General features: G+C 45.5%; 1 protein-coding gene across 1 annotated transcript in view; it reads right to left on the reverse strand.

The window, feature by feature from the left end:
- Positions 1 to 585: 585 nt before the first annotated feature.
- Positions 586 to 13,043, reverse strand: part of PLEK (pleckstrin) — a 28,354-nt gene continuing 15,896 nt past the window's right edge. The window contains exons 4-9 of the mRNA XM_001512717.5: positions 12,222 to 12,313; positions 10,666 to 10,850; positions 8,793 to 8,897; positions 5,638 to 5,721; positions 3,963 to 4,032; positions 586 to 1,627 (exon numbers count right to left, since the gene is read on the reverse strand). Coding sequence (XP_001512767.2) covers positions 1,491 to 1,627; positions 3,963 to 4,032; positions 5,638 to 5,721; positions 8,793 to 8,897; positions 10,666 to 10,850; positions 12,222 to 12,313 — 673 coding nt within the window. The 3' untranslated portion in view covers positions 586 to 1,490. The remainder of the gene's footprint in view (positions 1,628 to 3,962; positions 4,033 to 5,637; positions 5,722 to 8,792; positions 8,898 to 10,665; positions 10,851 to 12,221; positions 12,314 to 13,043) is intronic.

Below are 13,043 nucleotides of genomic sequence, written 5' to 3' on the forward strand. Positions count from 1 at the left end.
AACAAATACTATTAAAAAAAATTCCCAAAGCTGTAGGTGGACACAGATGGATTATCTAACAGTAGTATTTATTCAGTGATTACTGTGTGCAGAGCATTGTATTAAGTGCTTGGGAAAGTACAGTAAAGTAGGCATAACCTCTGCCCTAGGGAACCCACTGTCTGTGTTGTCTGAATATAAAGCTGCCTAAGTGCTTGTCAGAGGGAAATGAACTTGTGACCTCCATGCATCACTGGCACATGGAACAATGAGCAGCTTTTTCTGACTGCCTTATTAGTCACACATGGTAAATGCTTAACAAATATTACTAATTATTACTATTATGGTATTAAGCATTTACCATGTGGCGAGCACCGTACCCAAGCTGGGATGTATACCAGATAATCAAATTGGATATGGTCCCTGTAGGAGGGAGAACACGTATTAAATCACATTTTACACATGAAAAAACTGAAGCACAGAGAAGTTGAGTGACTTGCCCAAGCTCACACAGCAGGCAAGTGTTATAACTGGGAATAAAACCCAGGTCCTCTGACTCCCAGATCTGTACTCTTTCAAATAGGCTGTGTTCCAGAGATGCCCAAGAAGGGGGAAGAGGATGAGAATTCCACTTTATTTAGCACCAGGGCTGCTGGGCAGATCTCCACCTACCTGAGGCTTTGGAGGTCAGAAAAGACCTCTGAATAAGCATAGCAAGAAAAAGATCCCATGACTAGCCTATTTTTAAATAAAAAGGACACTTTGAAGGAGGCAGAAAAGATAGTCTGGCTTGTTCAAATAGTTCAAACATGTGCAGAATCTATTCCAAAAAAAACCTAGAGCCATTGGACTAAGAAAGGCAGTCACTTTAGCAGGGCCTTACAAGTAACCACTTTCCCAAGCAAATACATCAATGCCATTCATTTAACTACTTTGTGTCTTCTAGTAAGCAGGGTGGGGTCTCAAAAATACTTGCACTCCATTGCTAGGCTGCCTTAGTGAGAAACATCCTCACTGAGGCTAGCACACTTAAAGACAACTGAATGTTGTGGCCCAGCACAGATAGGATATTAAAAAAATTTACAGTGGAAAAGAACATAAATTATTGACTTTACTCAGATACATCTTTACAAGATATGCTGGTGAAGATAAAGAAATAAAAGGAAGCAATGCTGTAGATCAGAAAACTTGCTAGGCCATTCAAATCGTCAATAATAGTAATTATGGTACTTGTTAAGAGCAGTTAAGAACAGTGACAAGCACTGTTCTAAGCATTGAGCTAGATACAAGTTAAATAGGCTGGACACAGTCCCTTTCCCATATAGGGCTCACTGTCTAAGTAGGAGGGGTGACAGGTACTGGGTAGTAAACATTCTCCTCCACTCCTGAGAATCCGTTGCTTATATTCAGAATTGCCATGGAAATTCTGCCCCCATTTTCATGGCTGATCTTGGGAGAGAGCTTGTTTGGGGGATATGACAGAAATTCCTTGGGGCAAATGGCTCAAAAGTTCATTTCCCTGTCCGAGCCACAGCCTGGATGGCTTTAATCCACTCTGTGCGCTCCTTGGGGGTGGCCGCTTGTACGAAATAATGAACCTCGCTGGCTGTGATGATCTCGAACAAGTTGCCGTCCTCATTCTTCTTGGCTAGAGGAGGGGGAAATGAAGGAGAGGTTCAGAAAATTATAAAGTTGAAAGAGTTCTTGAGAGGTCATCCTGTCCATCCCCTTGACCTCAGAGATCTAAACAATCCCAAGCAGGTGAGAATCTGCCCTCTTTTTCCAGCTCACCAGAGTTCACAATCCAATTTTTAATGGGTATTCCCCATTTAATAGTCCCCAACTGGACTTTATCCAAGTCATCACTGTCATCATTATTAATTATGAATTATAATTATGATAATTATTGCATTCATTAAGTGCTCACTATGTGCCAAGCACTGTGCTAATTGCTGGGGTAGATACAAGATGATCAGGTCCCACATGGAGCTCAGAGCCTAAGTAGGCGGGAGGGCAGGGATTGTCTCTATCTGTTGCCGAATTGTACATTCCAAGCGCTGAGCACAGTGCTCTGCACATAGTAAGCGCTCAATAAATACGATTGATTGAACAGGTTTTGAATCCCCATTTTGCAAATGAGGGAACTGAGGCACAGAGCAGTTAAATGACTTGCCCAAAGTCACAGAACAGATGCATGGCGGAGGTGGAATTAGAACCCAGTCCTGTAATCTTTCCACCAGATCGTGCTGCTTCTCTAACATCCATCCTGGTACTTAAGTAATAATAATAATGATAGTATTTATTAAGCACATTCCTGCAGAAATCAACAAAGAAGGAGGGGCTCTCCAAAAAAAAGACATCATGGGTCCATAAAGGTAAGGCCTTGTTATCTTAATGGTTTGTCCCATTCAGGGTGTCTCCCTGTTTTTGAGCTTGCTTCTTAGTTCAGCATCTCGGGTCCAAGACAGCCATCACTCCCATCCCTCTCCCGATTGCTCCCGACCGTCCCAGCTCTGCTGCATTGTTTGAGATCGTGCTTCACTACAGTAATTACGGTGGTGTTTGTTCAAACTTACTAGGCACAAAGCATCGTAGTAAATCCAGCATATGTCAGTAACTTGCCCAAGGTCACACAGCAGGCAGGAGGCAGGAGTCAAGTCCTCTGACTCCTAGGCTCGTGGTCTTTCTGCTAGGCCACGCTGCTCCCATTTATAATAATGATGGTATGTTTTTAAGTGCCTATTATGTGTCAGGCACCGTTCTAAGCACGGGGCTAGATACAAGGTAATCAGGTTGTCCCATGGGGGGCTCAGTCTTAATCCCCATTTTAAGATGAGGTAACTGAGGCACAAAGAAGTTAGTGACTCGCCCAGAGTCACACAGCTGACAAGTGGCGGAGCCGATAGGAGAACCCACAGCCTCTGACTCCCAAACCCGTACTCTTTCCACTAAGCCTTGCTGTTTCCCCATTTCTTATAGGTGGGGACCTTAAACCCAAAGAGCTTTATCCTCCACTGCCCTACTAATCGTCTACTAAAACTTGCTATGTGGGCAGCAGAGAGGAAGAACTGGGGTGGGGGAAGTGGGGGGAGTAAGGAGAAGAGAAACCAGCCTCATTTTGAGCCTCACAGCTGTGAGGTTGCAATCGTTTGCATTTAGCCCCCCAAATGCCAAAATGGCAAAAGGAACACCAGGGTTTGCCCAGGGGAGCTTTCATTGCTCCCTGTTAGGTGAAATCAGATCAGAGTGTCTTAGATTAGAACGTCTGTTCTTTGCCTGTGACTACTTCCCCCTGCCTTCCCCCTCCTTCACACCCCTCCCCCGCCCCCCACAAAGGCCATAGTCTTTTTCACTTTGATGGGAGATTTTCCGCACCAAGAAATGCAAATCTAGGCCCTAGAGAAACATAATGACTTCCTACTTTGCAGAAGAGGGAACTGAGGCACAGAGCAGTTAAATGACTTGCCCAAAGTCAGCCGGCAGGTACATGGTGGAGCCGGAATTATTAATGACTCACTCACTGAACCCACGGGGTCTGCCCTGTAATGAAACTGAGGAGATCTAGATAAGACGAAGGCAAAGAGGGGCCGACTTTAGCAACAGGAGGAGCTGAGCTGCCCATAGACTCAGACTTTCCTCTTAGGTGATTCGTGGGTTTAATGAGATCCCCACAAAATCCCCAGAGCTGGAATCTATTTAAGCAGCCGTGAAAGGAAAGTCAAAGTAGCGGGTGAGAAAGAGTTGGCTCCACCTTCCTCCGGGACCTCCCACGGGCCAACGGATCTGGGCATATGCGGTGCGCTGGGTTTGCTGAGGAGGCCCTTCATTCATTCAGTCGTATTTATCGAGCGCTTACTGTGTGCAGAGTACTGTACTAAGCGCTTGGATTGTACAATTCGGCAACAGATAGATTCAGTCCCTGCCCAATGACGGGCGCACAGTCTAAAAGTCTCTCCCAGTCTCTCCCGAGAGGCTGCCCTTACCATCTGGAGAGTCTTCCACCGCAGTTACCACACATCCTCTCAAGTGAATTGCTCCAAGGGGATCTTCTCCCTGTCAGAGAGGGACCAGCAAAGTTGAAGTCATTTTGCTTTATTATCTGGAACTAGTCTCTGGAAAGGGTGGGATCGACATTATAATCACAATAATCATAATTGTGGAATTATAAACATTTACTATGTGCCAAGCATTGTGATAGGATGTAATCAAGGCAGACACAGTCCCTGCATCACTTGGGGCTCACAGAGAGAAGGAGAATGGGTACCTAATCCCTATTTTACAAATAATTAATCGTATTGAGGGCTTACTAGGGGCAGAACACTGTACTAAGTGCTTGGGGGAGTTCACTATAACATAGTCGGAAGACAAGTTCCCTGCCCCCCACAAGCTTACGTCTCGAGGGTGCAAAAAAAATTGAGGTGTAAAGAAAGCAAGTGACTTGGCCAAGGTCTCACAGCAAGAAAATGGCAGTGTTGGGATTAGAAGAACTCATGTCTCCTGACTTTCAGGACTGCGCTCTGTTCAATCAATCAATCGTTTACATTTATTGAGTGCTTACTGTGTACAGAGCACCGTAATTAAGCACGGGGAAGCAGCGTGGCTTAGTGGAAAGAGCCCTGGTTTGGGAGCTGGAGGTCATGGGTTCTAGTTCCGCTTCTGCCACTTGTCAGCTGTGTGACTTTGGGCCAATCACTTAACTTCTCTGGGCCCCAGTTCCCGTATCTGTAAAATGGGGATGAAGCCTGTGAGCCTTACGTGGGACACCCTGATTACTTTGTATCTACCCCAGCACTTAGAACAGTACTTTGCACATAGTAAGCACTTAAATGCCATCATCATTATTATTATGACTTGGGGGAGTACACTGCAACAGAGTTGATAGACACGTTCCCTGCCCATAAGGAGTTATACTGTACTCTCCCAAGTGCTTAGTACAGCGCTCTGCACACAGTAAGCGCTCAATAAATACGACTGACCGACTGTCTGAAGGAGTTCACGGTCTAGATACGTCTGGAGGCCGAGCATAAAAAGAGCAGAGAGGAACTGATTATAAATCCAGCCCCGATAGATGGACACGATGAGATTTTTGGCTCTCTGGGGGACGGAGAGGTGGAAGGTGGAAACAATGGGCCAACGCTGAGTGAACGTGGGAGGGTTGAGCCAACACTTCGCCCTGAGCGAGAAGCTCTCCCCTCAGCCTGGGAAACCCCATGTGTCTGCTCTGACCACAAGCGGACTGCGCATTCAGTCGTGGCGGGGAACACCAAGGTGTAGTCATTTAGGATTTCTCGTCCAATTAACCCTTGGTGGAAAAAGATCGCTTTTTGAATCACTGAACCCAAAGAGGAGTGCTAGATGGACTGGTGACTTTTCCGAAAACATCGTTGCCGTGAATCGAATTTAAACCTGCGGAGATGTTGGGATGGCTAATTGAATTCTGATGAGATAAAACTAAGCTCCTCGGATGACAGAGGGTTTTAAGTAGAAGCAATGTCAGTTCCCGGGCCCGTCTCCTCTCTCCCCAGACCCCAGAGTGCAGCCAGCCCGGCCAGGCCAGGTGACCGAGGGGCAGAGGCGGGCCTCGGCTAACAGGCTGGCTTGCGGCCTCTCTGCTTCTGGAGATGTTCCTGGGGAAGCCCTGTGGGCCAAGGCTCTCACCCCCGCCGGATCGTAGTAGTGCAGATACGCAGGATCCTCCCTCAGGACAAACTTTCTCACTTTCCAGTTTTTCCGCCGATGTCCCTGCAAAGGAGGAAAAAAGAAGAAAAAGGACAATTAGATACTAACCGAAAGTCAGAGAGTGTTATCCTATTATGCTCTGGGGGGATGCACTGTGTGACATTCTTTACTGCGTTGTGTTCTCCCTAAGAGCTTAATACAGTGCTCTCCACACAGTCAATACTCGATAAATTCATTCAATAGTATTTATTGAGTGCTTACTATGTGCAGAGCACTGTACTAAGTGCTTGGAATGTACAATACGACAACAGATAGAGACAATCCCTGCCCATTGACGGGCTTACAGTCTTTGATTGGACTCTCCCATAGTGATGTTGGAGGATTAGGAACTGCTTTCCCAGGCCTTGCTGGGTTTTCCAGTCCGAGAGATCATTGCCCAGCAGTTATGCTGGATTTTCCCTTATTCATAATTTATTTTAGTGTCTATCTACCCCAACTAGATGGTAAGCACCTGGAGGGTAGAGGTCACAGAAGCAGCGTGGCTTAGTGGAAAGAGCATGGGCTTTGGAGTCATGGGTCATGAGTTCGAATCCCTGCTCTGCCACTTGTCAGCTGTGTGACTGTGGGCAGGTCACTTAACTTCTCTGTGCCTCAGTTACCTCATCTGGAAAATGGGGATTAAGACTGTGAGCCCCACGTGGGACAACCTGATTCCCTGTGTCTACCCCAGCGCTTAGAACAGTGCTCTGCACATAGTAAGCGCTTAACAAATACCAACATTAACTCTTTTGGACTCTCCAAAGGACAATGCAGAACTCGCCTCCTCATACAATATACTAAACACTATCTCCCCACTATCCCCTTCTTGTGGGCAGGGATCATGTCTACCAATTCTATTGTGTCGTTTTCTCCCAGGCATTTAGTAAAGTCCTCTGCATGCAGTAAGTGCTCTGTAAATACCACTGGTTGATTAATTATTCAATAATAACTACTGTCTAGTTGCCGTTCCTCCGGGAGCTGATCAGACCGTGACCTTGGGTACTTTGAGCTGCTCTCTGGGAGTGAACTACTTTCCTACATGGCGGGACCGTTTAGAAGGCTCCAGCCAAGCCTCCACCAGAAAAAAAGCCTAAGGGACCACCTGACCCTTAAACGCCCCCCTACCTCAGTGTTAGAAAGTGGACCCAGGTGTCACCATCACCACTGCAGGGTCCAACCCAGGCCCCTCCCTTAAAAGATTGGCATTCTGCCACATGTAGAATCAATCCTAATGGGGATTGCAGTAAACAGGAGGCTGGGGATGGCTTGGGAATCCGGCAGGATATTTCCAGATACTCTACTGTAGTCGGCTCACTCACCGAATGCCAAATATACAATGAACACACATAATTGCCCACTTTTTGAAATTTTTTTTTGCAACCTAGCTACTATCCTGGTTTATATAAGCAATAAATCAAGCAGTAAGAGGAAGAGGAGGAAAAAAATCCCATTTATGTGGGCTTTGTGCATCCTGTCTCTTTTCACACAATCAATTGCTTACAAAAATAATCTTTCATCTCCTCCTCAAAATGTGGTGGGTTGGGGATGATGCGATAGAGGCAGTTATGTGAATAAATATGGTCATATTAGAAAGTATCGTTTCTTTCCTGGAAACAAATTGAACAAAAGTCTCAAGACTGGCACCATTCAGAAATCCTGCCCCTTGCTTGACTCAGTGAATGTCAGCAAAATGGTTGTACGCCGGGGTGTTGGCAGCAGTTGTCATTTCCTCCTGGGATTACTAAATTTGGATTGCAAGTTCCTGTGTGACCACTGGGCATCCTGAATTACCATCCAAGGCTAAAATGGCAGTGAGGAAATGAAAATATGGACAAGGACCACGCTTCACGACACACTTTTTATGCTTCTTTTTACGCACTTTTTACGCAGGGTAGGGTCATCCTTCCTGGAATGGAATCTCTAAGAAAAGGGGATTAGAGGTCACAGATGCTAGGTGCTAGTGGGGCTCCTTATCTATTCTGAAGAACTTGGGGTTAGTCACCAGGATAGTTAGTCACTCAGCATTAACAGCTACTGGATTCCTCACCCAGATGCCTCACTCTGTCCTGGCATCTGTGAAAGTCTGCCTAGACTTGGGCTCAACCTGCAAGATCTGCAGTCCCCACATTCATCGGGCCTGGTCTGGGGACGCCAGATCCAAACCCAGCTGGGCTCCCGTGGTCAGACCTTCCTCTTCCCTCCTCGGCGCCCTCTCCCCGACTTCTCTACCCACCCTCCCTAACACTTTGCCACTGAGGAACTGAACAGTTGGAGGAGGGGGCAGAAGCAGACTAAATGCATATCTAAATATTCTTTTTTGTTGGGTTTTATTCCCAGCTGAGCGTTTAGTGGGAACAAAGAATCTAGAAAAAACCTAGAAAATCTAAATCGGATTAATTCATCAATCAATCGATAGTACTCATTGAGCTCTTACTCTGTTTAGAGTGCTCTACTGTGCACTTGGGAGAGAACAATAGAGTTAGTAGACAAGGTGGCTGCTCTCAAGAAGCTTAAAGCCTAGTAGAGGAGACAGACATAAAAATACACCACAGGTAGGGCGAAGCAACGAAATGTAAAGTTATGTGCATAAATTCGGAACAAGGGGGAGTGGTGTCAGTACCTAAATGCTCAGGGGGTGAGGACTCAAGTGCACGGGTGATATAGCAGGGAAGAAATAGGGTGAAGAGATGAGAGATTAGTTAGGAAGCCATATGGTAAATGATGTGATTTCAGAAAGGCTTTGAAGATGGAATGACCGGTCCACGTGAAGCAAGGGGGAGTTTCAGGAGGAGGGAAAGGGAGAACAAGAGAGTTGAGAGCATGGCAGAAGGAGGACAGGGGTTTGAGAGAAGGAAAGAGGAGAGAAATGTGCAGCCTGGGCTGTAGCGAGAAAGGAGCCAGGATAAATAGGGGGAGAGATTAGATGGTCTGTGAACTTCCAGCCTTTATGTGATATTCCCATCAATGCATTAGCCACCAGTGCAGTTGTTTATTTAATAGGGAATCAAGCGTGATGGGCATTTTTAAACTCCTGAAGGAAGGAAGCCCTTGAGAGTTAGTGGGAGGGGAGAGAGGAGAAAGTATCAAATATTAACCTGCTTCAGTAAACATCCCTGCTTGATGATAGCTCCTCTGAATTCTTCTTTCAGGACCACATCATCATCACTTGAATTATCTTCGCAGAAGAACCCGCTATCAGTCTGTTTGGACAAAAGCCAGGTCATGTCATGTCATGTTAGATTTTTCCCTTCCCACGCCCCACCCACTTCATTGCTAACTAAATCCAGGCCGCACCCCAATTTCTGATATGTAAGGCCCTCCGTCACTTGATTACTTCTTCCTCCCATTTTTCTTTTCTTCTTACCTTTGAGACTTCTTTCAAACACAACTTACCGGTCCTCTCTTACCTCTCCCCACCCCACTAACCTTGTTCCTTCAATCTGTGTCCTCGGGCAGGAGCAAAATTTGTTGTCCACCAACCTCACCACCCGCCGCCTTCCAAATTAGAAGCCCCATGTGTGACAGGGACTGTGTCCAACCCGATTTACTTGTATTCACCCTAGCGCTAGTACAGTGGCTAGTCCTAGGTAAGCGCTTAACCCCATGCCCTGACTGAAGCCACCTCCGTAGCTGTCCCTGAGGTACCAGGGAAAGGAGAACACACAGTCCAAAGAGCAAACTTTGAGAAGGGAAGTTAGCAGCTTCTCTTCCACCTCAAGCCATGGGAAAATAGAGCAACCCCTGAGGCTAAAATCTATAGAAAAGTGAGTAAAGGCAGTGAATGCTCTGAAATCCTCCTGAATCTCAGATTTAGACCATCACTAAGGGAAGCGGGTTATCTGATCAACAAGATAGCAGTGTGTCTCAGTGGATAGAGCCCGGGTTTGGGAGTCAGAGGCCGTGGGTTCTAATCCCGGCTCCGCCACTTGTCTGCTGTGTGACCTTGGGCAAGTCACTTCACTTCTCCGGGCCTCAGTTACCTCATCTGTAAAAATGGGGATTAAAAAAATGTGAGCCCCATGTGGGACAATCTGATTACCCTGTATCTACCTCAGTACTTAGAACAGTGCTCTGCACCTAGTAAGTGCTTAACAAATACCATAATTATTATTATTATTATAGCCCACCAGGGGCTAGTCCAGATAATCAGAAAAAGATAAAAGAAATAGAGGTAGGCACCCGCCCACTAGTCAAAGTCAATTTTGATTGGCTATTTGATACTTCAAATATTGGAACTAGTCATCAACCTCGTTGGCTAAGCTTACTACCATATGCCATGCTCAATGTGCTGCATAGATCTATGTCTTGGTATAATCAGAATTCTAAGATAAGCCTTAAAGAAGCTCAGAGAAAATAAAGCAGTCATCAGATTTTTCCCAAAAGTGAAGTGAAACTTCCAACCATAGGGAAGTGTGTTTCTGTCTTATAAAGAGATGGTTCTGTTTTCTGACCTCCAGATTTATGAGCCCCATCTCGAATGAACCAAAGACCAAAATAACCCCTAGAAAACCCTCTCTTGCTGCATTTCTAGCAGCCCAAGACGAGGGCTGCTGTGCCATAGATCCAGTCGGCATCCAGATCTGCAGGACTTTCCCCAAAGTCTGTGATCAACCATTCTCAATCGCCCTGGAACTGAATACTCAAGCAAGGCCCTTCGGCCAGCCCCATTATAAGAAAAAGCAGCGCTGCCTAGTGGATAGAGCCCGGACTTGGGAGTCAGAAGGTCCTGGGTTCTAATCCTGGCTCTGCCATTTGTCTGTTGTGTGACCTTGGACAAGTCACTTCACTTCTCTGTGCCTCAGTTACCTCATCTGTAAAATGGGGATTAAGACTCTGAGTCCCACGTGGGACGTGGACTGTATCCAACCTGATTAGTTTGTATCAACCCTGGGATTTAGTACAGTGCCTGTCCCATAGTAAGCACTTAACAAATACCATAAAAAAAAAAGACAGTGTCTTTACACTTACAAAGTAGTACAAGGCATCCGGGTTATCTAGGAAAGGGTTTCCTGCAGTCCCCTCAGCTGCATTCTTGGACAGATCCCCAGCGGGCTGCAGAAAGCCTTCACTGAGCAAGGAAGATGCTATCATGAGCCCCTCCTGGCGATTCCGGACAGAATTGTTCGATAGCAGCCAATCAATCACACAGTTACCTAGTCGCCAGATAAAAATTAGAGATGAAGTTGATTTATTGCTACACAAGCCCCAGTTAGATTCCATCACAAGAATCCTACAAGACTCATCTGTCTGCTGCCTCTCAGCTGCCTCTGCCTTCAGGCTTATTAAATTAAAAAAAAGTCCAGGATGGAAATATAATAAAAAAAGATTTAAAAAAAGTAGAATCTCGGGCACTTGAAAAATAGAACTAGATTAAAGCCAAACTCTGCTGCAATGATAGTTTGTACATTAACAAGAAGTTTTCTGTTCAGATTGCAGCTTTAAAATCTTAGCCTCCTAATGGATCTTTATGGAATTATTGGTTTGGAAAAGACTGAAGGACAAATCTAATACCAGAGAAATAGCTGACTCCCTCTCTAGCAAACAACTCCAAAGCATCCCTAGCAATTTCTCTCAGTGACTAAAAAATAATTTAAAAATACATCTTGTCTGCTGGAGATGGGGGGAGGATTAAGTTAATTTCAACTAAATTTTGAAAATATTACTGTGATTTCTAGTCCTAAAGCTAGAGAAACGAAGGGCTCCTTGAAACAATTGTTCCATCCAAAGTGCAGTAATGGAAACAAAGTCTTTCGTCCACATATCTGTGAATGTCAGAAATAAAATGTCACGTCCCGTCACCCCTTCCCCATCTCTCAACTGACTTTTCTAGATCAAAGATACCGTTAGGGGCAGACAACCCAGGGTATTGCATAAGTAGATGGGCATGGGGTGGTACTGTTATGGTTAAACTATTGAAAGGCTGGAAACAGGGCAAAGCGGTCCAAGGTTGGGGAAAAAAAGCAGAGTAAGTCATCCCAAGGAAGGACAACCCTGAGGATACCAACAAGCATGACTTTATGGCGGCAACCAGACAGTGATCTTGGGCAAAACAAGATGGTGGCACCCTGTGATTCCAAGAGCACCTAAGAACCTACCAATGAGTAAATAGAGACAGTTATACTATAGACAATCCTCACCTTGGGTGGCATTTATTCTAGAGCTGTCTCTATTCTTCATCACGTTTTGGGGAAACATGAACCACAAACTGACTTCGAGATGGAATTTCCTAAACTTTTTCAGATTTCATCAGCTGTACTCTTGAGCAACAGAAATGTTTTCTACCCTTTCTATTTCCACATACCATAGGCTCTTGGGCCTCCTTCCAGTGGTCCCCATTGGTGGTACTACAAAACTCTCATTCTTTCCTTCCCTACGGTAGCAGAGTTTTCTGCTCAAATCCATTGGCAGCTGGGGGAGGGAGAGAGTTCCCATTCCTCAAAGTGCCCCACTATTCCACTCTGTTAGGTGCTGGGTTAATCAGGGAATGCCTCCTGGGAGAGGGAGAGAGAGAGAGAGAACTTTACCTGTAAAGCAATGATTGAACACCTTCTTTTCCTTCTCCAGTTTCATTTCTTTCACTCCTTTGTCAGCATCCTTCATGGACAAATACAGGGCACTGGGGAGAAGAAAGAAGAGTAATGCGTTTCAACATCCTCTCATTTAGTCGCTTCTTTTCACACTGGTGTGTGCTATTTCCTGTCCACACTGTTGGTTTCTGGGAGACAGACTTTGTAAAATTACAAATATGGTATTGGGATGTATTCAATCAAGTACTCGATAAATCCGTTGCATTTATTGAGCACTTGCTTGCAGAGCGCTGTACTAAGCACTTGAGAGACAATACAACACAGTTGGTAGACATGTTCCCTGCCCACAAGGAGCTTACAGACTAGAGGGGGAGATAGACATAAAACAAATTATGGGTATGCACGCAAGTGGTGTGGGGCTGAGGGTGGGGTGAGTAAAGGGTTCAGATCCAAGTCTAGGGGCGTGGAAGAAAAGGAAAAAAACATGGCCACTGCTCTCTGCCCTGGACTACTGGATCCAGTGTTGATAATGGCACTTTAACAATGTTCTGGAGAACCCTGGGCCTAGAACTTAGATTGGAGCTTTAGTTGGGGATGGGGCAGGGAAGGAGGAGACATTTTGTAACAACCCAGTCCATATTGCTTCATCTGCCTCTTTTTGTGGGGATGGAGGGGCGGGCACTGTTAAGCATTGATATAGATACAGATTCATTCATTCATTTATTCAATAGTATTTATTGAGCGCTTACTATGTGCAGAGCACTGTACTAAGCGCTTGGAATGTACAAATCGGTAACGGATAGAGACAGTCCCTGACCT

The sequence above is a fragment of the Ornithorhynchus anatinus genome, chromosome 9 (genome assembly GCF_004115215.2).
Source record: "Ornithorhynchus anatinus isolate Pmale09 chromosome 9, mOrnAna1.pri.v4, whole genome shotgun sequence".
Lineage (NCBI taxonomy): Eukaryota > Metazoa > Chordata > Mammalia > Monotremata > Ornithorhynchidae > Ornithorhynchus > Ornithorhynchus anatinus.